This window comes from Salmo salar, chromosome ssa21, assembly GCF_905237065.1.
Source record: "Salmo salar chromosome ssa21, Ssal_v3.1, whole genome shotgun sequence".
In the NCBI taxonomy this organism is placed as follows: Eukaryota; Metazoa; Chordata; class Actinopteri; order Salmoniformes; family Salmonidae; genus Salmo; species Salmo salar.
The window spans coordinates 46,491,712-46,518,426 of record NC_059462.1 but is presented as its reverse complement, the minus strand read 5'-3'; the positions used below and the strand labels follow the sequence as shown (position 1 = coordinate 46,518,426).

General features: G+C 44.4%; 1 protein-coding gene across 1 annotated transcript in view; it reads right to left on the bottom strand.

Annotated features, from left to right (window-relative positions):
* Positions 1 to 26,715, bottom strand: part of LOC106582417 (zinc finger E-box-binding homeobox 2-like) — an 82,591-nt gene that overhangs the window by 10,618 nt on the left and 45,258 nt on the right. Inside the window, 2 exon segments of the mRNA XM_014165518.2 lie at positions 1,348 to 1,416; positions 4,185 to 4,457. Coding sequence (XP_014020993.2) covers positions 1,348 to 1,416; positions 4,185 to 4,457 — 342 coding nt within the window.

The following is a 26,715-nucleotide window of genomic DNA, read 5'->3' as shown; positions in this document are numbered from 1 at the left end:
ATGTGATGCACAGCTACATTATATTGGCCACACAGGGAAATAGACTGGTCTCTAAATGTGATAAAGGACACTGAGGGAGGGAAGCATTAAGCCACTACTTAGAGGGAAGTATACATTTAAGTTACCGTTAATGATGCCATGTAATGGCCTCGACAAAGAAAAATACTAGATAATTTCATCATTAAGTGATGTTCACAACCCATTTTAAAGCTTTTAGACATTTTAACTGAAATATTTCCTAGTGTAACGGGTAATTGGTTTAGGTTGCAATTAGATTTTCTGGTTTACAGATTACACTTAGAATTCTCTCTCTACATAATTTAAAGCAGAGATTTGATTATGAGTAAGAAGATGTGAGGCTATATCTGCTAAACAGTCAGTGTAGGTATAATGGTACATCAGGTGTCCAATGTATTCATCAGCTGATTTAACAAATCAGGGCAGTTAGTGTGGCTACATTTATTTGTCTTAGGATCAATACTGTTTGCTATTGGCTTGTGTGTTGTGTGCAGCTGTGACACAGATTCTGTGTATATTTTTGTTGTTGAAAATATCCTTAAAACGAAGGACACTGAACTGTCCCCAAGAGGCTTGGATCCCTTGAAGTTACTTTAGGCAAGATTGTGTTGATAAAATGCTTAACTGCAAAGACATTGTGATTCACTGCCAGGACAAACTACAATTTTAAACCAATTTGAAAGTACATGAATCAAACAAATGAGATTTAGGTCAAAATTCAATTTTGTAGCAAGATGTGATTTGTGTTGCACTCTCACTAAACTTGCAAATGTTTGCTTTGCTTTCCCTCGCTTTGATGCACGAGGAGGGACATTATCTCTCATGGCCCTTGACTGTGTGTGTGTCTGTGTGTGTGTTTCCTATTAGGTATATCACCTGCTGCAAGGGGTTATAATCATGTCTCTTCCTAGTGTGTTATATATATATTTTTTTTTTTAGGGGGTAGATCAGCTTTAATATTGCAGATAGACTGTAGCTTCCATCAATTACATTTACATTTTAGTCATTTAGCAGACGCTCTTATCCAGAGCAACTTACAGTAGTGAATGCATACATGATTTTTTTGCAAATATATAAATATATGTATGGGGCTCCTGAGTGGCACAGCGGTCTAAGGCACTGCATCTCAGTGCCAGAGGCGTCACTACACACCCTGGTTCGATTCCAGGTTGTATCACAACCGGCCGTGATTGGGAGTCCCATAGGGCAGCACACAATTGCCAAGCGGCATTAGGGTTTGGCTGGGGTAGGCCGTCATTGTATATAAGAATGCATTCTTAACTGACTTCCCTAGTTAAATAAAAGTTAAATAAAGAGGGTGGAAGTCACCTGTACCACTTCCTACAGAGTGAAGAGACCCCTCTGGCCCCAAGGGATCATATTCATCCTTCCTTTCATCTATGAAGGAGAGGAGAAAAGGGCTCAAAATCAGACAATCAACTGTGGCTAACACAGCACTCAATAAACTGAAGTATGACCATGGTTTAACACTCGAGGCAAAGTCAACTAGAATGCACATGCTACCCTGACAATTCAGTTAAGTACCTCTTTCCATTCAGCCACGGCTTGTAATATGAATGTATTTTCCTGATAATGAGGGACAGGCAGGCGAGGGGTGTACATATACTGTGCCCATTGTGTTTGTTCCTCCTGGCCCCAGTCATGTGACTCCTCAACAGGAGTCACAAGAATCATATGCTTTCCCTCTTCAAAGGAGGGATATACAACACCCCTGCCTGCATGCTGCAGCAGAGGAGAGGGAGGGGGCGGCAGGGGGGAGAAAACGAGAACAGTCAGATTTTCTCCCCCCTCTTTCATTTACAGCAGGTTACTTTTCAAAACTTCCTTCCTCATGAGCAATGTGTCAAACAGGAACCTAATGCTGTGCTTTTTTATACCAAAATAGTCTTGCTATGAGTCAAATGAGTCACAAGGTACTATACACAACCTATTGAGAACATGTCAACATAGGATCAATGTTTATAGTCGATTGGCAGCTACCTTCAACAAAGGTTGAAGGTAGAATGTATGGGAATTAGCAGGTGACTTTCCTTCTTCAATTCCTAAATATTGTGGAGGAAAACTATTTTCTTTCTCATAATTCCAAGATGAACTGTAATCAAGAAGCGAGGTCTCACACTTCTCCCTACAATGTTTCGCCCCTGCACCATGCAGATAAAATGGTGATGCTGCATGTTTCAGAGAACAACTGCAAAAATGCATGCCTCTCCTGATGGGGAAAGCATTGTTGCTTCCCTTCGCCTCAACTTCAGAATCACTGCCAGACTTAACAGAATGAGTTTCATTCAGCCAACATGGGGCTTTTTGTGGGTTCCAGGCCTCAGAGTAAGGACAAAGACATGTGAGTCACGCCCTGTGTCACTGTCGTAGAATCTAGACACTGTACTCAAGTTTCATTCTATTTTCAGTAGGCCCCTCCTTCACTACACTTACAGTACTACTTGCACTGTATATGAAATCTGAAATATAAAATGGAGGCTCTTTGTGTTTTTCACTCAGTAGTCTTTTTTCCTAGAGAGGCAGAGGCAAGATGGCGTGTACAGTAAATTAGCATTTCTGTTATTTTTGTGGTAAATCTTGATTCGATCCTTTGTGCATTCTCAATGTGACTCAGTACCTTGAAGTGACACCCAAGTCTTTTACATCTGTTACCTGAGTGAAACGAATATATGAATATAACAAATATGTGGGTTGTCTATCTCTCATCTTTCATCAGTTTACATATAAATGTCAAATGCCAGTTGAATTCAAATCAAACCACTCAGCAAATAGCTAGGTTAGCATTAGCTATAATGGACTGTAGCAGATGTGCTAATCTGACATTGATTTCTTTTTACAGCTTTCTTATAATGATCATGATAATAATGATTCTATACACATATGCTCCCCATATCAAGGCTCTTTTCATTTACATTTCGTTTTGGACCGGGTTCAAATTTTCTTAAACTATTTCCCAGTCCCTCATATTTCCCAATTCAGCAGCACAGCTTGCCACCAAGTCATTAACAGAGACGGATAGTCAACGCAGGTCCATTTAAAAAAAAAAAAAAATGGGTGTCTCGCATGAGTTTTCTCTGCACTCTGTATCTGTCAGGCGGCCACAGAATGGTGGGCCTATTAAGCATGTAAATGGCCATCATAAAGCTCTGAATTTCATTTAGGGATGTTAATGAGTCCTGCAAAAGCCTGGCTCCCTCTTTAACGATCCCGTTTGGCTTCTAATTAAAAGTATTTGTCTTTGCGGCCCTGGCGACACCAGTTGTCCTGTCACTGATGCAGATGAGTTGGAAGGGGAGGGGGGAATGGAGAGGGAGGAAGAGAGAGAGAGAGAGAGGGTGGGTTGACAGGTTTTACATGTGCTACTTGCTTATCATTGGTAGCTCTGCCTGTACGCGGGAGTTAGAGGCTCCGTTGGTCACAGCCCACTAAACTGAGTCTAATTATAAGAGTTACAATTATGGGTCAATGAGAATGAAAGGCTGGCTGTTTCACAGCGCTTCATAGATTGAACTAAAATATTGTGACATTCTCCTCTGCCGAGATCTTGAGTATATTGAACTGTTTGGAGTTAACTTTATTCCTCTGAGACAATGCTTTTACCGAGCCAAGACAACAGAGAGAGAAACATTATTGAGACAGTGCTTTTACAAAGCCAAGACAAAAGAGAGAAGGAGAGCAAAGAGGGGACGGAGAACGGTGAGAGGTGAGAGGTCAGAGGTGCTAGAGGGTGTGAACAGTCATAGAGAGATGAGTACGGGAGGGAGGTGGTTTAGCGATGTGAGCCTGTGAAGCACCTAAAGTGCTGACTGTATTTCAGCAGCAACACGTCTCACTAGAATAGAGCACTGTGTTAATCTCTACAATCTCCTGTCAACCTCACAGAGATCCGGAAATGGAAAAAATAGACAGAGTATAGCACAAAGCCATTTCCCAGGCTCCAACTATTTTAGCAGAAACTGAAGAGGTGAATATACTGTATTATTATGAGTTCTGTAATTGATATACATAAGTGAAGTGTGTTGATTGATTTACTGTCAAAGCACTTTGTAAAACAGGCTGATGTAAAAAGGGTTATATAAATGCATTGGATTGATATAGGCTACTGATTTATATTGTGCAGGTGTTGACCTGATCAGATCACTCACCAGTCCCATTGAGGTGTCTGTGTTGGTTGTCTCCCAGGCGGCAGGCGTGGTGGTGGCTCTGCCGCCCGTCCCTGCCCTCTGACCCCTCTGCTCCACCCCTGTAGGACAGCAGGGCGTGGCCCACCCTGGGTGATGCCTCCAGGTTAGGCACGCTGGCTCCGGCAGGGCTACCACCCTCCTCCCCATTGGTCAGGCCATTCTCCTCTGAGAGCAGCGTCCTGTCATCCTCGTCTGTCTCAGAGCTCATCTCCACCACATTCTCATAGGTCAGCACTGCAAGACACAAACAAAGAGACGCTGTTAGGTTTCTAAAACAACATCCGCCTAACTCGGCTCTGATGGTAGAAAGGAGAAAGTCGTTTTCCTGCTTTGAATAGTTTGGGGAGCTTTTTATACAGATCACACAACCTAGGAACCAAATGGACAGCTTGTAATATTACATCCCTGAACCTTGAGAAAAATGTGGTTAATTTTGATTCAGGCTGAACTCAAGGGCCTTCACGGTAACCTATAAATATGTCCACTGGTGTAGATGAAAAATACTCTGATGAAGGTGCATGAGAGAAGCAGACATAGGCCCAAAAGAAAAAGAGGGAGGTGGGAACAAATAATATAACAAAATGTAAAAGCCATGACATCATGGGAACTAGGCGCAGGAAAGAGAGCCCTCGGGGATAGAAAATAGAGCAAAATTTTCAGGTTCATTTTGAGTTCTGTGTATGCCTAATAAAGCAATATTTCACCAAGCTTTCATGCACGTTATCTCTGGAAGGCGCTGCCAACTCCAGACAGCGAATGGGAAGTGGCTTAAAATTATGCGTTTTTTAAGTCAATTGCTTGTTTGGGGATATTATTTGGTTCCCCTCAACAGTTTTTGGAAACCATAAACCTTTACATCCCAACGGCATACCATTCCCGCACACGTTCCCATGGAAGAGAATAAAAAAATATGTTTTTTTCCACTTTTCCCCTTTGGGTACATGGAGATTAGGCATTGCATATCTGTTCATAATATGATCTTTGTTTGACTGTATGGTTCGGCACTTGCCTCCTGGACAACTGCACAACAGGTGCAAATTAAAAAGAGTAAGCACGGTGGGGTGGGCTGAAATCTGCTGACCCGGGCTGAATTCCAAGAGCAGCGGAGGGGGGTGTAGGGCGTGGGACAAAACCCTCTTTAATAAGAGGTGTGACCACAAGGATTTAGGGGGAGTTCAGACAGGGTAATGCCCTCGCCGATCAAAAAAGAAAAGAAAGAGAGATGGAGAGAAAGAAAAGGCTGAAAAGTGAGACGTGAAAACACGTTGTGTGGTCTAGGTATATGTTGGATATAACATGATTTCATTTAACGTCTTAAACCACCCTCACACACCCTCCCCTCTTTAGTCCCGCCACTACAGCAACAGCAGTGGATTTGCCTTTCGCTGAATTCAATATCTGACCCTTTTTTTATTTTTTATTCTGAGCTAAGAGCAGTTTGGGAAAGACCAGTGAAAAGACCAGCTAGCATCCTATCCACTTTAAGAAATTGTGTTTTTGCCATCTAGACTTGAGTGTGTTATTATGCCACAGAAAATATGTAGGCACAGTTCCTCTAGGAAAGGATATTATTCAACTCATTTCTTCCTGGAAAAAGAGAGAGAAAGATGCATGCTTCCCATTCCTAGAATCACTCATCGGCCGACAAAGATAAATGTTTGCAGGAAAAAACACGAAGACAACTGTTTGTTTGTTACTTTACTTATGTTGCTCAGATACTTGGCCAGTGTGTGGCGGTGGGCGGTAGGCGGATGAAGAAAATTCAGTAACCTCCCAAACAAAAGCAATTCATTGAACTGTTTGTCTCCCTGGTCACATGGTCTAGTAGTGTGGCAGATGTTACAGGACTAAAGCTACAGGCTAAAGACTACAGAGCCTGGTTCCTCTCTAGGTTTCTTCCTAGGTTCCTGCCTTTCTAGGGACTTTTCCTAGCCACGTGCTTCTACATCTGCATTGCTAGCTGTTTGGAGTTTTAGGCTGGGTGTCTGTATAGCACTTTGTGAAAAGGGCTTTATAAATACATTTGATTGATTGATACAGGCTGGGATCTCAGTTTGTGTGTGTCTAAATCAATAGTGCTGGTTGCAAATTACTTTAGACATGCTACCTATACGTACAAGTTGCCATTACTCTTGACGGTAGTTAGCAAACCGTTTTCTGCAGGTTTGAGTTAGGATAAAGCGAGTTACAACAACTCTGCCACAGAGAGAGCCAGGGAGTGAGTGTGCTTTGTCTCCGGTGACATCTTTGATGGAGCGCCACCCTTCGCTCCGTCTTGTCGCACCTCCATTGTGTGTGGAACGCCGCCGTTCCGACCTGCTGAACTCACAGAGATCCATTGTCTCCGTCCGTCACCTCTCCATCGATCGATTCATTGTGCTCATTCAAGGATCCCGAAACAAAGCAGCAACAACGCTTGCTATTTTCATCAGACCGCTCTCTCTCTGCGTCTCCTGCTCTCTCTCCCTCTTTCACTGCCTCTCTCTCGCTCCCTCTGCTGCTCTCTCCCTCTCTCTCTCTGCTGCTCTCTCCCTCTCTCTCTCTGCCTCTCTCTCTCCCCCTCTCTCTCTGCCTCTCTCTACCTCTCTCTCTCTGCCTCTCTCTCCCTCTCTCTCTCTCTCTCCCTCTCTCTCTCTCTCTCCCTCTCTCTCCCTCCCTCTCTCTGTCTGCCTCTCTCTGTCTGCCTCTCTCCCTCTCTTTTCCCTCCATCTCTCTCCCTCTCTCTGTCTGCCTCTCTCTCTCCCTCTCTCTCTCGACTCTCCCTCTCTCACTCTCCCTCTCTTGCTCAGCTCCCCTGAATGAGACATTAGCTCCAAGTCAAACTTTTGGGGGTCTCTAAATAATCTTAATTTAACCATTCACCTATTTCTTTAAAAGGCAGTGGTAAATATGAAAATAAAAGCACCCCCACCTCTCTATAATGGTTTAAACCATTTATTTATACATGGCTGCACAAACCGTCTCCCTGTCCATGAATGGTGCAAATTCTATAGAGGCGCTGTCCACTCAGTAGTGCTGAATTTCAGCCTCAGCTGAGCACCCTTAAAAGCATAGATTTTCCAAAATAGCCTATTAGTTGAATCCAATTCATTAGATTTATCCGTTATTTTATCATTGTTTGCTTTTGTCAGTCAGCTGTTTAGAACGCTCATTTCTTTGTTTTTCAGGTGTGTGTGGGAATTGGTGTTCTCCGTGGCCACAAGAAGTCAACCATCTATTTAACTTTATTATTTTCTATCAAAATGTGTTTTCTTTCCTGGATCAGCTGATGATGGTCGACAATATCACTAGACAACTAGACATCAACGCGCATCCAGTCCATCCAGCTAGATTTTCGAGTTCCCAGTTGTTTTGTTGTGCGAGATAAGCAGTTTTTTCTGAAACCTGTGTGTGTTAATATAGTGTAATATTTCCTCGGCTGAGATAGTAGGCTACCAGCAGTGGTGCAAGCCTAGTGGAGGATTTACCCACCTTTTTCAGAAATTTGCATTGAAAGTATAGGGAGCGTAAAAATATTTCACCACGACCCGCAATCAGAGTTTAGCCCCTTTATTTAACACACTAGGCTAGATCACTGGCTACAGGTAGGCTTATTTGAAGCTCATGGTAATACACACTGTAGCCTAGGCTAGTAAATTAACTGTGTTAGGGTGACTGACCATGACGCTTTTTACTGTGACACTTCCGGCCTCATTTCATGTGGCCCGACTACAAAGACGGTCAATTTGTCAGCAAGACGCAATCACCTAACGTGATTGCGTCTGGTGTTTTGTAAACAGATGTCCATTTCCATTAATCAAATGTCGCAAGAGCACACGCAGTGCACTGTTTGGATGCTGGAGTTATTTCAGCGTGGATGATGATGCACAGGTAGCCTACATTTTTTTAAGTGATTTTTTTGACAGTCCTAGACATACCTACACCTGCTAACAGTTACATCTGAAAATGATCACTGAGTCTCCATCAGAATATCATGTTCATGTTGCTGTCCGAATCATCTCTTGTATTTATCTCAAGTCAAACATTATTTCCCCTTGCTTCCAGCCTAGCATTTAGTTTGGTACAGCAGGGGTTAATATAAGCCTAGCATTTAGTTTGGTACAGCGTGTGTTAATATAAGCCTAGCATTTAGTTTGGTACAGCAGGGGTTAATATAAGCCTAGCATTTAGTTTGGTACAGCGTGTGTTAATATAAGCCTAGCATTTAGTTTGGTACAGCAGGGTGTTAATATAAGCCTAGCATTTAGTTTGGTACAGCGTGTGTTAATATAAGCCTAGCATTTAGTTTGGTACAGCGGGGGTTAATATAAACCTAGCATTTAGTTTGGTACAGCAGGGGGTTAATATAAACCTAGCGTTTAGTTTGGTACAGCAGGGGGTTAATATAAACCTAGCGTTTAGTTTGGTACAGCAGGGGGTTAATATAAACCTAGCATTTAGTTTGGTACAGCGGGTGTTAATATAAACCTAGCATTTAGTTTGGTACAGCAGGGGGTTAATATAAACCTAGCATTTAGTTTGGTACAGTAGGGGGTTAATATAAACCTAGCATTTAGTTTGGTACAGCAAGGGTTAATATAAACCTAGCATTTAGTTTGGTACAGCGGGTGTTAATATAAACCTAGCATTTAGTTTGGTACAGCAGGGGGTTAATATAAACCTAGCATTTAGTTTGGTACAGCAGGGGGTTAATATAAACCTAGTATTTAGTTTGGTACAGCAGGGGTTAATATAAACCTAGCATTTAGTTTGGTACAGTAGGGGGTTAATATAAACCTAGCATTTAGTTTGGTACAGCAGGGGCTAATATAAACCTAGCATTTAGTTTGGTACAGCGGGTGTTAATATAAACCTAGCATTTAGTTTGGTACAGCAGGGGGTTAATATAAACCTAACATTTAGTTTGGTACAGCAGGGGTTAATATAAACCTAGTATTTAGTTTGGTACAGCAGGGGGTTAATATAAACCTAGCATTTAGTTTGGTACAGCAGGGGGTTAATATAAACCTAGCATTTAGTTTGGTACAGCAGGGGGTTAATATAAACCTAGCATTTAGTTTGGTACAGCAGGGGTTAATGTAAACCTAGCATTTAGTTTGGTACAGCAGGGGGTTAATATAAACCTAGCATTTAGTTTGGTACAGCAGGGGTTAATATAAACCTAGCATTTAGTTTGGTACAGCAGGGGGTTAATATAAACCTAGCATTTAGTTTGGTACAGCAGGGGGTTAATATAAACCTAGCATTTAGTTTGGTACAGTAGGGGGTTAATATAAACCTAGCATTTAGTTTGGTACAGCGGGTGTTAATATAAACCTAGCATTTAGTTTGGTACAGCAGGGGGTTAATATAAACCTAACATTTAGTTTGGTACAGCAGGGGTTAATATAAACCTAGCATTTAGTTTGGTTCAGCAGGGGTTAATATAAACCTAGTATTTAGTTTGGTACAGCAGGGGGTTAATATAAACCTAGTATTTAGTTTGGTACAGCGGGTGTTAATATAAACCTAGCATTTAGTTTGGTACAGCAGGGGTTAATATAAACCTAGCATTTAGTTTGGTACAGCAGGGGTTAATATAAACCTAGTATTTAGTTTGGTACAGCGGGTGTTAATATAAACCTAGTATTTAGTTTGGTACAGCAGGGGGTTAATATAAACCTAGCATTTAGTTTGGTACAGCAGGGGGTTAATATAAACCTAGCATTTAGTTTGGTACAGCAGGGGTTAATATAAACCTAGTATTTAGTTTGGTACAGCGGGTGTTAATATAAACCTAGTATTTAGTTTGGTAAGCCTCGCTGTTCTGCGTGTCTGAACTCAGAAACAATGTTTCACTTTAGAATTGTGATCTCTGTAGTACCACACATAGAGTGAACGGTGCCCAGACGAGACAACTTTTTTTGAGAAAGTCGAAATCACGCATCAACGTCATTATCATGGACATATCCAGGTAAACATCCCAATTGAATGAAAGCTCTAACAAACAAAAATGCAGCTAGGTTCATTGTTTGACGTGACTGAGTTAGCTGAAGTTGGCGAGCTAGCTAGTAAGTGACACGAACGTTAGCTATCCAGCCTGCATAGCAACCAATTTGTTTAGAATGGACGACCAGACCTTTTGCATAGCAACTATGCAGCAATAATTAATGACTGGCTCGCGTCTGTAGCAACATGACCAAAAATAACTAATAACCTGATTTTTTTTGTCCGGACTATCTCTTCTGGTGGAATAATTCAATTGTATGAATTGACTTGTCAAATTAACGTTTTAATGAAAATATATCATTCGTTGTTATTTTTAAATACCATGTCAGGCTGAACAACGCCATTTACCTGTGACTGTATTCATGATACAGCACAGCCTCTTGTGTCTTATTTAAACAATGATGCATGAGGGGGTGTGGTATATGGCCAATATACCACAGCTAAGGGCTGTTCTTATGCGCGACGCATCGCGGAGTGACTGGACACAGCCCTTAGCCGTGGTATATTGGCCATACACCACAAACCCCTGAGGTGCCTTATTGCTATTATAAACTGGTTATCAAAGTAATTAGAGCAGTAAAAATAAATGTTTTGTCATACCCGTGGTATACGGTCTGATTTACAATGGCTGTCAGCCAATCAGTATTCAGGGCTCTAACCACCCAGTTTAAAATACTTAAATAAACCCCATCATAATTTGAATATAGTACAAATCCACTAAATCCTATGAAACAGACATCCCAGTATCAAGACCATTAGCTACAACTGTTTGTTTCAATATGAGCTAACTGCCTTTGAGGAGCATGTAAATGCGCTAACTAACAGGTGCATACCATACCTGTCACATATCATTAATTCCGTAAAAGACAACCCTGTCCACATCATCGCCTGTCCCACAGCGCGTCCTCAGGCTCTGCAGAGACCACACCTGCCCTCTCCTCTCCTGAGGGAGGCTTCCTTCCTCGTCGTCCATTTTAAACAGCCCCACAGTTCAACAGACACATCAGACAGAGCCCTTGCATATGCCAGGAGGCGCTAGTATCTACTCCATACAGTCTCTTTCTCTCTATCTCTCTTCCTTTCTCTGTGCGGCTCTTCCATGAAAAAAGCCATATTTGATATGTGTTTGATATGATCATAAAAATAAATAGACATGTTTCAGGTCTACTGCTGGCTCCAGGTGATCCGCACACTCTCCTGTCTCTCCTGTCTGCCGCTACCACTGCCTGGGTAATGAGAGATGAGGTGGAAGCTACCGGAGGAAAACTGCTCTCTCTGTTCTACCTCTCTCTCTTTTCTCTCTCTCCCTCTGCCTGTGAGCGGTGCAGATCACCTGAGCGAACAACTGGAGGGGAAAGGGGAGGGGAAGGTGGAGGGGAAGTTGGAGGGGAAGGTGGAGGGGCAGGTGAGGGAGGGGGGGGGGGGCAGGGGAGGGGGAGGGGCAGGGGAGTGAGTAGGTCAGGAAGCGTGGTCTGAACACTGTGGAAATGAGGTGGCTGCCTTAGCTACTGCAGGCTGGAAGTGGTCCAAAATCCATCTAATGATAATCACAGACAGACAGGTAGGGATTTTCCACACACAGGGAGGTGGGAAATAAAGGTAGAATATTATTTCCTGAGAATGTTACATGGAAATAGCCTACAGTATGAATGATTTGCCATAATACCGTAACTACTCTCAGGGAAGTGAAATGTAGATGTTTCCCATACAGTAGCTGTTGCATTGTTTATCAGCTGGCAGAGTAGGCAGGAGGCTTTACAAGATGTGTGTGTGTGTGTGTGTGTGTGTGTGTGTGTGTGTGTGTGTGTGTGTGTGTGTGTGTGTGTGTGTGTGTGTGTGTGTGTGTGTGTGTGTGTGTGTGTGTGTGTGTGTGTGTGAACGTCAGGGGTGTAACAGCCAGGAGGAAGGGGGTGGTTCCACTGTGCCAGTCCCTGCTGTGAGGCAGAAACAGTAGCCTGCCTCTAATTAAGTTAAACTCCCATTTATCTAGGGGGTCCTGAGCTGGAATGTATCTAGGGGGTCCTGAGCTGGAATGTATCTAGGGGGTCCTGAGCTGGAATGTATCTAGGGGGTCCTGAGCTGGAATGTATCTAGGGGGTCCTGAGCTGGAATGTATCTAGGGGGTCCTGAGCTGGAATGTATCTAGGGGGTCCTGAGCTGGAATTTATCTAGGGGGTCCTGAGCTGGAATTTATCAAGGGGGTTCTGAGCTGGAATTTATCTAGGGGGTTCTGAGCTGGAATGTATCTAGGGGGTTCTGAGCTGGAATGTATCTAGGGGGTCCTGAGCTGGAATGTATCTAGGGGGTCCTGAGCTGGAGAAAAGGAGAGAGAAATAAGAAAGAGAGAGCAAGAGAAAGATTTACTCCGGCGCCCAGACGGCCCTCCCTCCCTCCCTTACTCTCCTCCTCCCTCCCCTCCCTCCCTCCTCCTCCCTCCTACTCCCTCCCTCCTCCCTCCCTCCCTCCCTCCCTCCCTCCCTCCCTCCCTCCCTCCCTCCCTCCCTCCCTCCCTCCCTCCCTATCTCCCTCCTTTCCTATCTCCCTCCTTTCCTCCCTCCTACCCTCCTTTCCTCTCTCCTTCCCTCCTTTCCTCTCTCCTTCCTTTCCTATCTCCTTGCCTCCTTTCCTCTCTCCCTCCTTTCCTCTCTCCCGCCCTCGTTTCCTCCCTCCCGTTACACAGCCACCATCTGTGGCCTGCCTGAGCACATGTCAATCCTCTAGATAAATGTTCAAGGCCCCTACCGGCCCCCTACCAGCTCCCTACCGGATCCCTGCCGGATCCATACCGGCCCCCTCACACACACTCACACAAACAGTTTTAGACATGCATAGCGTACACACAAAAAGCCAAATAGTCTTCCTTTGGATAGCCTATTCACAAGACTGGAGGAAGTTAAAGATAGAAAACTCTCAAAATGGTTCCTTCACATGGTGGCTGAAGGAAAGCCAAAGCCTTTAGAAACAAAGGCCAAATCAGACAGAAGGGTGATGTCCTCACACGGAAAGGATTACAAGAAAAATACAAAGGAGTGACTGATGATCAACCCACATGAGCAGATGAAAGAGAAAATGAGAGGCTATGAGTACAGAGGGAGGATTTAGTTTGATCATTCTGTAGAGTCATGAACTACTGTAGATAGATATTTATTCCTGTTTAGAGTGAATACGGGTCAATTAATATGCAAATGTAGGAGCAGTTGTGCAGTAGTCAGCTGCCTCCTGTGTGATTCTATCTGGCCGGTCCATCTCTAGTTGTATAGAACTGTTACAGAACCACAAACACACACAAACACATCACAGGCTTTTCTCAGAACAAACAACGCTACCGGTTACAAACCTGGACTGAAACTAATGCCCTATGAAAGGCAGCCATTCTGCACATACACTTTACACCGTTGGGTCTTTAAACAATTCCTTTGTTCTGTAATAAACTGTCAAAATAACTGCCACGATCAATTTAGGCTTTTCATTTGCTCTGTGATGTTGACCTGAATTCACTTAACTAAATGGATTTTGCTCTTGGCTGCAGGTTAGCCATCGATTTCACGCTAATGCTATTTTCAGTACGACGATGAGGTGCTCCATATTTTGCATTGATTTCAGCGGAAAAACAAACCCAATAGGACAAATTATCCTTGTTTTGAGTGCATCTATATATAAAATTGAGCCCAGATCTCTCTCTCTCTATATCTATGAATCTATCTCTCACTATATATACCGTATATATACAGTACCAGTCAAAAGTTTGGACACACCTACTCAATCCAGGGTTTTTCTTTATGTTTACTCTGTCCTACATTGTAGAATAGTAGTGAAGACATCAAAAAGATGAAATAACACAAATGGAATCATGTCGTAACTGAAAGTGTTAAACAAATCAAAAATATATTCTTCAAACTAGCCACTGCCACTATATTCTTCAAACTAGCATTGATGAAAGCTTTCCACACTCTTGGCATTCTCTCAACCAGCTTCATGAGGTAGTCACCTGGAATGCATTTCAATTAAAAGGTTTGCCTTGTTAAAAGTTAATTTGTGGGATTTCTGTCCTTAATGCGTTTGAGCCAATCAGTTGTGTTGTGACAAGGTAGGGGTGGTATACAGAAGATAGCACTACTTGGTAAAAGACCAAGTCCCTATTATGGCAAGAACAAGAACTTTGAACGTTTCTTCAAGTAAAGTCACAAAAAACATAAAGCGCTATTGTAAGGTTCTGTATTTATTTTCTTAGTCAACCTTGTGTTCTGTTTCGTTGTGTTCTTGAACGTAGCCCTGTCTTTCATTTTTGTTCAATGTTTTCACCTGTTTTAGTTACTCACTTGGTCTCATCAGCTCCTTATTTAGTTCAGTTCATTCTGTTTGTGCCTTTGTGAGTTATTGTTCGTTTTGAATCTACTAAGCCTTTTCCTAGCTCGTTTGTGAGAACCAGTTATAGCCTTCAGTCCTAGTTTTGATTCACCTGCCTGTTTGCCTACCTGTGTATGACCATTGCCTGCCTGTGACCACAATTCCTGCCTTCTGTGAAGGTGAAATAAACACCTGCCGCGCTCTGCGCGTGAATCTACACCTTTTTCTCCCTGAGTATTCATTATAGCTATGATGAAACTGGCTCTCATGAGGACAGCCACAGGAAAGGAAGACCCAGAGTTACCTCTGCTGCAGAGGATAAGTTCATTAGAGTTAACTGCATCTCAGATTGCAGCCAAAATAAATGCTTCACAGAGTTCAAGTAACAGACACATCTCTACATCAACTGTTCAGAGGAGACTGTGTGAATCATACCTTCATGGTCAAACTGCTGCAAAGAAACTACTACTAAAGGACACCAATAAGGAGAAGAGACTTGCTTGGGCCAAGAAACATGAGCAATGGACATTAGACCAGTGGACATCTGTCCTTTGGTCTGTTGAGTCCAAATTTGAGATTGTTGGTTTCAACCGCGGTGTCTTTATGAGATGCAGAGTAGGTGAACGGATGATCTCCGCAGATGTGGTTCCCACCGTGAAGCAAGGAGGAGGAGGTGTGATTGTGTGGGGGTGCTTTGCTGGTGACACTGTCTGTGATTTATTTAGAATTCAAGGCACACTGACCCAGCATGGCTACCATCGCATTCTGCAGCGATACGCCATCCCATGTGGTTTGCGCTTAGTTGGACTATTATTTGTTTTTCAACAGGACAATGACACAAAACACACCTCCAGGCTGTGTAAGTGCTATCTGACCAAGAATGAGAGTGATGGAGTGCTACTTCAGATGACCTGGCCTCCACAATCACCCAACCTCAACCCAATTGAGATGGTTTGGGATGAGTTGGACCGCAGAGTGAAGGAAAAGCAGCCAACAAGTGCTCAGCATATGTGGGAACTCCTTCAAGACTGTTGGAAAAGCATTATTCATGAAGCTGGTTGAGAGAATGCAAAGAGTGTGAAAAGATGTCATCAAGGAAAAGGGTGGCTACTTTGAAGAATCTAATATATAAATATATTTTGATTTGTTTAAAAACAAAAAGCTTCCTACATGATTCTGTATGTGTTATTTCATAGTTTTGATGTCTTCACTATCATTCTACAATGTAGAAAATAGTAAAAATAAAGAAAAACCCTTGAATGCGTAGGTGTGTCCAAACTTCTGACTGGTACTGTATATATCTAGATTGTGACTTGCTACTTGTTCTTGTACTGAGGCTAAATGTGATTTTCACCTTTGTGGTGCAGATGGCACCAGAAGGGGCCATTAGAACATTAGGAGAGTTTTAAACCATGTTTCACAATCAGAAAAACAGGTTGCTCATTACATTTTCAGGCGGAGGAAGAAGGAATGGTAATTCTGCCTAATCTGACTGGCATGTCAAAACATGGCCCTGCTGTCAGAGTGGCAAGTCAAGACAAAATAACACACATAGTAGTCATCGCTCTTCTCGGCTATGCTCTGCTATCAATTTAGGTAGTCTTGTTTGTGCAAAGTTTAAATCTCACAGAGACGCGTAAATATTGAGGAGCTGTTTAATTTAACATAACCTTTTTGGAATGTTGGAGCTGGGGTTAAATCCTACACAGAGCATTATTTTCACAAACCCTGGAAAATATGTTTGTTATCTCTCCTTTTATATTATTTGTAGCCTAATTATTTGTAGCCTAATAAGATACCTATCCCTTCTACTCTCTCTTTATACACACACACACACACACACACACACACACACACACACACACACACACACACACACACACACACACACACACACACACACACACACACACACACACACACACACACACACAGACACAGGAGCAATGCGTGTCTAACTTTGTGTTGCAGGTTGTGGTGATGGTCTGTGCCAGGTTGGTCCTGCTGCCTGTTCCAGCCCTTCAAGTCCTCACCACCTGCCTAGGGAGTCCTGTCACTCCATGGATTAACCAAGGTTCTTTTAACTGACAGGGGAACCCTGAGCAACTGTCCTCTCTCCTGCTGGGCCTCTGTTCAGACTCCACTTCTTCCCTGCCGTCATCAATTGCAATCAATCGAACAAATGTATTTATAAAGCCCTTTTTACATCAGCCAATAACTGTTATGGGGAGCTTTGTTGATCACACTCACGGGGTGTGTTTGTGTGTTTATTGGTGAGACACTAGAGTGGAAAATAAATTACCTGGGCTAAATATATGCACATTTGGATGAATACATGTAATCAGTGTGAAATGAATTTATCTGAAGCTGATTAGGAGCATTAATAAATGTATTTCCATCTGATAGTGCCTTACTCCTCCTGTCAGATGTATTAGGCTTCTACAATAACATAAGGTGCTGTTGGTATAGATTACTATTAGCCCTTTTGTTATCCTTCATGAAAAGCTAAGCAAAACCTACATTGCAATTAAGTACTGCACCAGAGTACTTTGGTAGCTGTTTTACGTCTCATTGTGAGTGACGAGAGAGAGAGAAAGACAGAGAGATAAAGAGAGACAGAGAGACACAGAGAGAGAGACACAGAGACAGAGAGACACACAGAGAGAGAGAGAGAGAGAGCGAGCGAGAGAGAGCACTAGGCATGAGGAGCATCTCTGGTCTGGTCTGTGGTAACTGCAGTCATACCATGCCAGTGACCAGCTGGCAGTGTAGGCAGCATTCATTCAAAGATGTCTGTGTGTGTGTGTATGCACACTTGCATGCGTGTGTGTTTGCCCGCATGAGTCCGTGTGTGCTAGTTGTTAGTGGAGGTCCCACTGATAGTAACTGCCCACTATTGAGCAACAGCAAATGAATCCCAGCAGCTCTTTCACATGTTGATGACAGTGTAAAACACATCTGCTCTCCTCCTCCTCCCACCCTCACACACATATACCAGGATCCATGTTACCTGAATAACATCCCCACAAGGTACAAAACAAGAAAGCAGGCTTCCCTTGTGTTCCTTAACTACCTGCACCCTAACCCCCTAGCAATCCCCAGAGGCTATGTGGCCTATGCACTCTCTGAGAGGCCACATCCACAAGGCTACATCCACTAGGCTACATCCACTGGGCCACATCCACTGGGCCACATCCACTGGGCCACATCCACTGGGCTACATCCACTGGGCTACATCCACTAGGCTATATCCACTAGGCTTCATCCACTGGGCCACATCCACTGGGCCACATCCACTAGGCTATATCCACTGGGCTACATCCATTGGGCCACATCCACTGGGCCACATCCACTAGGCTATATCCACTAGGCTACATCCACTGGGCTACATCCACTGGGCCACATCCACTAGGCTACATCCACTAGGCCACATCCACTGGGCCACATCCACTAGGCTACATCCACTAAGCCACATCCACTGGGCCACATCCACTGGGCCACATCCACTAGGCTACATCCACTAGGCCACATCCACTGGGCTACATCCACTGGGATACAACCACTGGGCTACATCCACTAGGCTACATCCACTGGGCTACATCCACTAGGCTACATCCACTGGGGCACATCCACTGGGCTACATCCACTAGGCTACATCCACTGGGCCACATCCACTAGGCTACATCCACTGGGCTACATCCACTAGGCTACATCCACTGGGCCACATCCACTAGGCTACATCCACTGGGCTACATCCACTGGGCCACATCCACTGGGCTACATCCACTGGGCCACATCCACTAGGCTACATCCACTGGGCTACATCCACTAGGCTACATCCACTGGGCCACATCCACTAGGCTACATCCATTGGGCTACATCCACTAGGCTACAACCACTAGGCTACATCCACTAGGCCACATCCACTAGGCCCCACACTGTAATGTTATCTGTCAGTTATCCTGGCCAGGATATCTGTTGTCAAAGAGATACAACAGCTCACATCTATAACCAAAGGGATTTAGGGCATCTGTGAATGTCTTTTAGTCAGGGGCTGAATGAGTGTGTGTGAGTTCTTAGGATACCTGGAAAGGTGATAATTAGCGCAAGGGGATAATTAGGCTGCAGCTTACGCCACTCAAATAGGGATCTGGCTCGTATGCTGCTAAGCTATGGAATCCCCTTGTATCCTAAACACACACACACACACACACACACACACACACACACACACACACACACACACACACACACACACACACACACTGCCTGTACAAGCTCCAGGACGGATGATTATGAGCTTAGCTCCAGTGAATATTTGAAGCACTATTATTCCTGCCACTTTCTCTGGGAGACCATGAAGACTATAAAAACTTGCGTTTTCCACTTGGGGGTTCCTCCGGGGAGAGAGCCGCGGATCAAATGATCATCCCAGATAGAAGTGGTATCAACTCCGCCGACCCCGTAACTCAGGCATCATCATGAGCATGGCAACAGACTCGAGACCAAGGTGGGCGTTGTGGAATCACAGGACAGGGACATGCATTAACTACGACCTCTTCTGCTCTAATGTGAAAACATAAAGTAGTTCGGTGAGCACTAGGAATCACAGAACATTCAGAAATAAACTATAGAATGAACAGCGTTGCGGGGGACTTTTAGGGCTTGTCAACCACTGTGTATTTCTTATGAAAGTCAAAGATGACCCGGCTCTGCTGGAAACCTAACCTTGTGGAGATGTCTGGGCACGCTTAAGCTGATCATTTCTCAACTATGCAGACGGAGAATCTAAGAATGGAGAAAATCTCTGTGGAGAAGCAGGCTTCAGGAGAGAGCAGGGCAGTAGCGATGCCGTTGGTTTCCATAGCCAGCCAACCTGTTGGCAGCTAGGGCTATCATTATGGCTGCCATACCCAGCCTTTCCCCGATGCGGTCCACCATTTTGAAAACAAAAAGGAGAGTCGCTCTGTAATTCAACCTGACTGGTTCTGTTTTCTTCAAATTCAACAGCCTGTGAACAGTCTTTCTGGGAATGGGGAGGTTTGGGGTGCTGCTCTCAACTTCAAACATGCAACAACAACAAAAAATGTCTCAGAGCTCCCTATTAAAAGTGAGACCATGGCCGTGCTTTATCTTGTAGGTGGCTCCTTATTTCTGAGGAGAGCCCCTTTGAGTAACACTATACCTCACTAGGGTTTAGAGAGACTGACCGGCGCTGGTGGTCCTTTACAGTCTGACGAAGGCAACAAATTAGCCCCTCGCAGGAATAGGAGTGTGAAAACATCAGAGAGGAAAGAGAGAGAAAGAGAAGTGTATTTTGCTCCACTGTTTTGTTATTTTCTGTTAAGATCTATTTCTTGTACCGCCTAGTTTCACCCTGGCGTATTTTGGTCTGTGTGTGTGTTCTTGTCAGCCCTGCTGCCTATGTGCAAGGTGTGAAAAAGTGAGTTCCTCTTTGAACATGTCACGGGATGACTGCAATGTAGCACAAAACACTTCAGGTTTTGGCACCTTGAGCTGGGCTGGCTGTTCTAGAGGGAGTATTAACTGTGGTGCCCCCTCGCCCCTTTGCTTCATACCACCCCAACCAGCTAACACAATGCCCCTCACAATACATCAAACACTGAGGAGTAAAACAACAACAACAACAAAACATCTGTATTCAGAGTCTAGAATATGTTATTAGATATTGCATAGTAATTATTCAATCTTACTGTAATGTGCTATTAATGTGATATGAGGTCATTATTTAATGAAGCCTAATTCAATGAAGCCACATGTTTTAAAGTTCATATCAGCTCTGTATGCATATGCCACGTAACAGTTCCAACACCCAGTCCTCTCACCTCAAGGGGCCAGTAACATTTCTGCAACTGTGAGTCTCTGAGTCACTGCTGTGTCTCCCTGATAAGAGTCTCTGAGATGGATATCAAACGGGCACGTGTGGGTGTGTGTTTGTTTCAACTTTTAATGTCACACGCACAAGTACAGTGAAATGCCTCTCTGTCAAGCTCTACACCCAACAATGTGGTAAACAGCATCAAGTCGAACAAAAACAAGAAAAAAGAACACGAGTAAGAAGCTATATACAGTGTCAGTTCCAGGGTCAGTAGCTATATACAGTGTCAGTTCCCTGGTCAGTAGCTATATACAGGGTCAGTTCCCTGGTCAGTAGCTATATACAGTGTCAGTTCCCTGGTCAGTAGCTATATACAGTGTCAGTTCCCTGGTCAGTAGCTATATACAGGGTCAGTTCCCTGGTCAGTAGCTATATACAGTGTCAGTTCCCTGGTCAGTAGCTATATACAGTGTCAGTTCCCTGGTCAGTAGCTATATACAGGGTCAGTTCCCTGGTCAGTAGCTATATACAGTGTCAGTTCCCTGGTCAGTAGCTATATACAGTGTCAGTTCCCTGGTCAGTAGCTATATACAGGGTCAGTTCCCTGGTCAGTAGCTATATACAGTGTCAGTTCCCTGGTCAGTAGCTATATACAGGGTCAGTTCCCTGGTCAGTAGCTATATACAGTGTCAGTTCCCTGGTCAGTAGCTATATACAGTGTCAGTTCCCTGGTCAGTAGCTATATACAGTGTCAGTTCCCTGGTCAGTAGCTATATACAGGGTCAGTTCCCTGGTCAGTAGCTATATACAGTGTCAGTTCCCTGGTCAGTAGCTATATACAGGGTCAGATCCCTGGTCAGTAGCTATATACAGTGTCAGGTCCCTGGTCAGTAGCTATATACAGTGTCAGTTCCCTGGTCAGTAGCTATATACAGGGTCAGTTCCCTGGTCAGTAGCTATATACAGTGTCAGTTCCCTGGTCAGTAGCTATATACAGGGTCAGTTCCCTGGTCAGTAGCTATATACAGTGTCAGTTCCCTGGTCAGTAGCTATATACAGGGTCAGTTCCCTGGTCAGTAGCTATATACAGGGTCAGTTCCCTGGTCAGTAGCTATATACAGGGTCAGTTCCCTGGTCAGTAGCTATATACAGGGTCAGTTCCCTGGTCAGTAGCTATATACAGGGTCAGTTCCCTGGTCAGTAGCTATATACAGGGTCAGTTCCCTGGTCAGTAGCTATATACAGGGTCAGTTCCCTGGTCAGTAGCTATATACAGGGTCAGTTCCCTGGTCAGTAGCTATATACAGGGTCAATTCCAGGGTCAGTAGCTATATACAGGGTCAGTTCCCTGGTCAGTAGCTATATACAGGGTCAGTTCCCTGGTCAGTAGCTATATACAGGGTCAGTTCCCTGGTCAGTAGCTATATACAGTGTCAGTTCCCTGGTCAGTAGCTATATACAGTGTCAGTTCCCTGGTCAGTAGCTATATACAGTGTCAGTTCCCTGGTCAGTAGCTATATACAGTGTCAGTTCCAGGGTCAGTAGCTATATGCAGGATCAGTTCCCTGGTCAGTAGCTATATACAGTGTCAGTTCCCTGGTCAGTAGCTATATACAGTGTCAGTTCCCTGGTCAGTAGCTATATACAGGGTCAGTTCCTGGGTCAGTAGCTATATACAGTGTCAGTTCCCTGGTCAGTAGCTATATACAGGGTCAGTTCCCTGGTCAGTAGCTATATACAGGGTCAGTTCCCTGGTCAGTAGCTATATACAGTGTCAGTTCCAGGGTCAGTAGCTATATGCAGGATCAGTTCCCTGGTCAGTAGCTATATACAGTGTCAGTTCCCTGGTCAGTAGCTATATACAGGGTCAGTTCCCTGGTCAGTAGCTATATACAGGGTCAGTTCCCTGGTCAGTAGCTATATACAGGGTCAGTTCCCTGGTCAGTAGCTATATACAGGGTCAGTTCCCTGGTCAGTAGCTATATACAGTGTCAGTTCCCTGGTCAGTAGCTATATACAGTGTCAGTTCCCTGGTCAGTAGCTATATACAGTGTCAGTTCCCTGGTCAGTAGCTATATACAGGGTCAGTTCCCTGGTCAGTAGCTATATACAGGGTCAGTTCCCTGGTCAGTAGCTATATACAGGGTCAGTTCCCTGGTCAGTAGCTATATACAGTGTCAGTTCCCTGGTCAGTAGCTATATACAGGGTCAGTTCCCTGGTCAGTAGCTATATACAGTGTCAGTTCCCTGGTCAGTAGCTATATACAGGGTCAGTTCCCTGGTCAGTAGCTATATACAGTGTCAGTTCCCTGGTCAGTAGCTATATACAGTGTCAGTTCCCTGGTCAGTAGCTATATACAGTGTCAGTTCCCTGGTCAGTAGCTATATACAGTGTCAGTTCCCTGGTCAGTAGCTATATACAGGGTCAGTTCCAGGGTCAGTAGCTATATACAGTGTCAGTTCCCTGGTCAGTAGCTATATACAGGGTCAGTTCCCTGGTCAGTAGCTATATACAGGGTCAGTTCCCTGGTCAGTAGCTATATACAGTGTCAGTTCCAGGGTCAGTAGCTATATGCAGGATCAGTTCCCTGGTCAGTAGCTATATACAGTGTCAGTTCCCTGGTCAGTAGCTATATACAGGGTCAGTTCCCTGGTCAGTAGCTATATACAGGGTCAGTTCCCTGGTCAGTAGCTATATACAGGGTCAGTTCCCTGGTCAGTAGCTATATACAGGGTCAGTTCCCTGGTCAGTAGCTATATACAGTGTCAGTTCCCTGGTCAGTAGCTATATACAGTGTCAGTTCCCGGGTCAGTAGCTATATACAGTGTCAGTTCCCTGGTCAGTAGCTATATACAGGGTCAGTTCCCTGGTCAGTAGCTATATACAGGGTCAGTTCCCTGGTCAGTAGCTATATACAGGGTCAGTTCCCTGGTCAGTAGCTATATACAGTGTCAGTTCCCTGGTCAGTAGCTATATACAGGGTCAGTTCCCTGGTCAGTAGCTATATACAGTGTCAGTTCCCTGGTCAGTAGCTATATACAGTGTCAGTTCCCTGGTCAGTAGCTATATACAGTGTCAGTTCCCTGGTCAGTAGCTATATACAGTGTCAGTTCCCTGGTCAGTAGCTATATACAGTGTCAGTTCCCTGGTCAGTAGCTATATACAGTGTCAGTTCCCTGGTCAGTAGCTATATACAGTGTCAGTTCCCTGGTCAGTAGCTATATACAGTGTCAGTTCCCTGGTCAGTAGCTATATACAGTGTCAGTTCCCTGGTCAGTAGCTATATACAGTGTCAGTTCCCTGGTCAGTAGCTATATACAGGGTCAGTTCCCTGGTCAGTAGCTATATACAGGGTCAGTTCCCTGGTCAGTAGCTATATACAGTGTCAGTTCCCTGGTCAGTAGCTATATACAGTGTCAGTTCCCTGGTCAGTAGCTATATACAGTGTCAGTTCCCTGGTCAGTAGCTATATACAGGGTCAGTTCCCTGGTCAGTAGCTATATACAGTGTCAGTTCCCTGGTCAGTAGCTATATACAGTGTCAGTTCCCTGGTCAGTAGCTATATGCAGGGTCAGTTCCAGGGTCAGTAGCTATATGCAGGGTCAGTTCCAGGGTCAGTAGCTATATGCAGGGTCAGTTCCAGGGTCAGTAGCTATATACAGTGTCAGTTCCCTGGTCAGTAGCTATATACAGGGTCAGTTCCCTGGTCAGTAGCTATATGCAGGGTCAGTTCCAGGGTCAGTAGCTATATGCAGGGTCAGTTCCAGGGTCAGTAGCTATATGCAGGGTCAGTTCCAGGGTCAGTAGCTATATACAGGGTCAGTTCCAGGGTCAGTAGCTATATTCAGGGTCAGTTCCAGGGTCAGTAGCTATATACAGGGTCAATTCCAGGGTCAGTAGCTATATGCAGGGTCAGTTCCAGGGTCAGTAGCTATATGCAGGGTCAGTTCCAGGGTCAGTAGCTACATACAGGGTCAGTTCCAGGGTCAGTAGCTATATGCAGGGTCAGTTCCAGAGTCAGTAGCTACATACAGGGTCAGTTCCAGGGTCAGTAGCTATATACAGGGTCAGTTCCAGGGTCAGTAGCTATATACAGGGTCAATTCCAGGGTCAGTAGCTATATACAGGGTCAGTTCCAGGGTCAGTAGCTATATACAGTGTCAATTCCAAGGTCAGTAGCTATATACAGGGTCAATTCCAGGGTCAGTAGCTATATGCAGGGTCAGTTCCAGGGTCAGTAGCTATATACAGGGTCAGTTCCAGGGTCAGTAGCTATATACAGGGTCAATTCCAGGGTCAGTAGCTATATACAGGGTCAATTCCAGGGTCAGTTGCTATATACAGGGTCAGTTCCAGGGTCAGTAGCTATATACTGTGTCAATTCCAGGGTCAGTAGCTATATACAGGGTCAATTCCAGGGTCAGTAGCGATATACAGGGTCAATTCCAGGGTCAGTAGCTATATACAGGATCAATTCCAGGGTCAGTAGCTATATACAGGGTCAGTTCCAGCGTCAGTAGCTATATACAGGGTCAATTCCCTGGTCAGTAGCTATATGCAGGGTCAATTACAGGGTCAGTAGCTATATACAGGTTCAATTCCAGGGTCAGTAGCTATATGCAGGGTCAATTCCAGGGTCAGTTGCTATATACAGGATCAATTCCAGGGTCAGTAGCTATATACTGTGTCAATTCCAGGGTCAGTAGCTATATACAGGGTCAGTTCCAGGGTCAGTAGCTATATACAGGATCAATTCCCTGGTCAGTAGCTATATGCAGGGTCAATTCCAGGGTCAGTAGCTATATACAGGGTCAATTCCCTTGTCAGTAGCTATATGCAGGGTCAGTTCCAGGGTCAGTAGCTATATACTGTGTCAATTCCAGGGTCAGTAGCTATATACAGGGTCAATTCCAGGGTCAGTAGCTATATGCAGGGTCAGTTCCAGGGTCAGTAGCTATATACAGTGTCAGTTCCAGGGTCAGTAGCTATATACAGGGTCAGTTCCCTGGTCAGTAGCTATATGCAGGGTCAGTTCCAGGGTCAGTAGCTATATACAGGGTCAATTCCAGGGTCAGTAGCGATATACTGGGTCAATTCCAGGGTCAGTAGCTATATGTAGGGTCAATTCCAGGGTCAGTAGCTATATGTAGGGTCAGTTCCAGGGTCAGTAGCTATATACAGGGTCAGTTCCAGGGTCAGTAGCTATATACAGGGTCAATTCCAGGGTCAGTAGCTATATGTAGGGTCAGTTCCAGGGTCAGTAGCTATATACAGTGTCAGTTCCAGGGTCAGTAGCTATATACAGGGTCAGTTCCAGGGTCAGTAGCTATATACAGGATCAATTCCCTGGTCAGTAGCTATATACAGGATCAATTCCCTGGTCAGTAGCTATATACAGGGTCAGTTCCAGGGTCAGTAGCTATATACAGGATCAATTCCAAGGTCAGTGCCAATACCATATTTACAACGTGCATGGATACTGGGGGTAAGGTGACTAGGCATCAGGATATATGATAAACAGGGTAGCAGCAGCATATATGATCATTGTATGTGAGTGTGTGTGCGTGTGTGTAGAGTCACTATAAATGTGTGTGCAGGTTGTGTGCATGAGCAAATTAAGTGTATGTGTGTGTGTGTGTGTGTGTGTATATTGGAGTGTCAGTGTGTGTGAGTGTGTAGAGTCCTGTGAGTGTGCATAGAGACAGTGCAAAAATAAAATACAACTCAGATAGTCCATGTACTGTAGCCATTTATAGTATTTATAGTCTGATGGCTTGAGGATAGAATTTTTCAGGAGTCTGTTGGTGTCAGACTTGATGCACAGGTACTGTGCGGAATCAGAGAGAACAGTCTATTGCTTGGGAGGTCAGAGTCTTTAACTATTTTGCAGGTCTTCCTTTCACACTGTCTGATATGGAGGTCCTGGATGGCAGGGAGCTCAGCCCCAGTGATGTACTGGGCTGTCCACACCTTCCTCTGTAGCGCCATGTGATCGAGGGTTGCCATACCAAGCGGTGAGGCTGCCAGTCAAGATGCTCTCAATGGTGTAGCTCTAGAAAGTTTTAAGGATCTGAGGGCCCATGACAAATCTTTTCAGCCTCCTGAGGGGGAAGACTGCGTGCGTGTGGACCATTTTAAGATCTTATTGATTTGGACACCGAGGAACTTGAAGCTCTCGATCCACTCCACTGCAGTCCCATCAATCAGCTCCTTGGTCTTACTGACGTTGAGGGAGAGGTTGTTGTCTCGACACCACACTGCCAGGTCACTGACCTCCTCCCTATAGACTGTCACATCATTGTCGGTGATCAGGACTA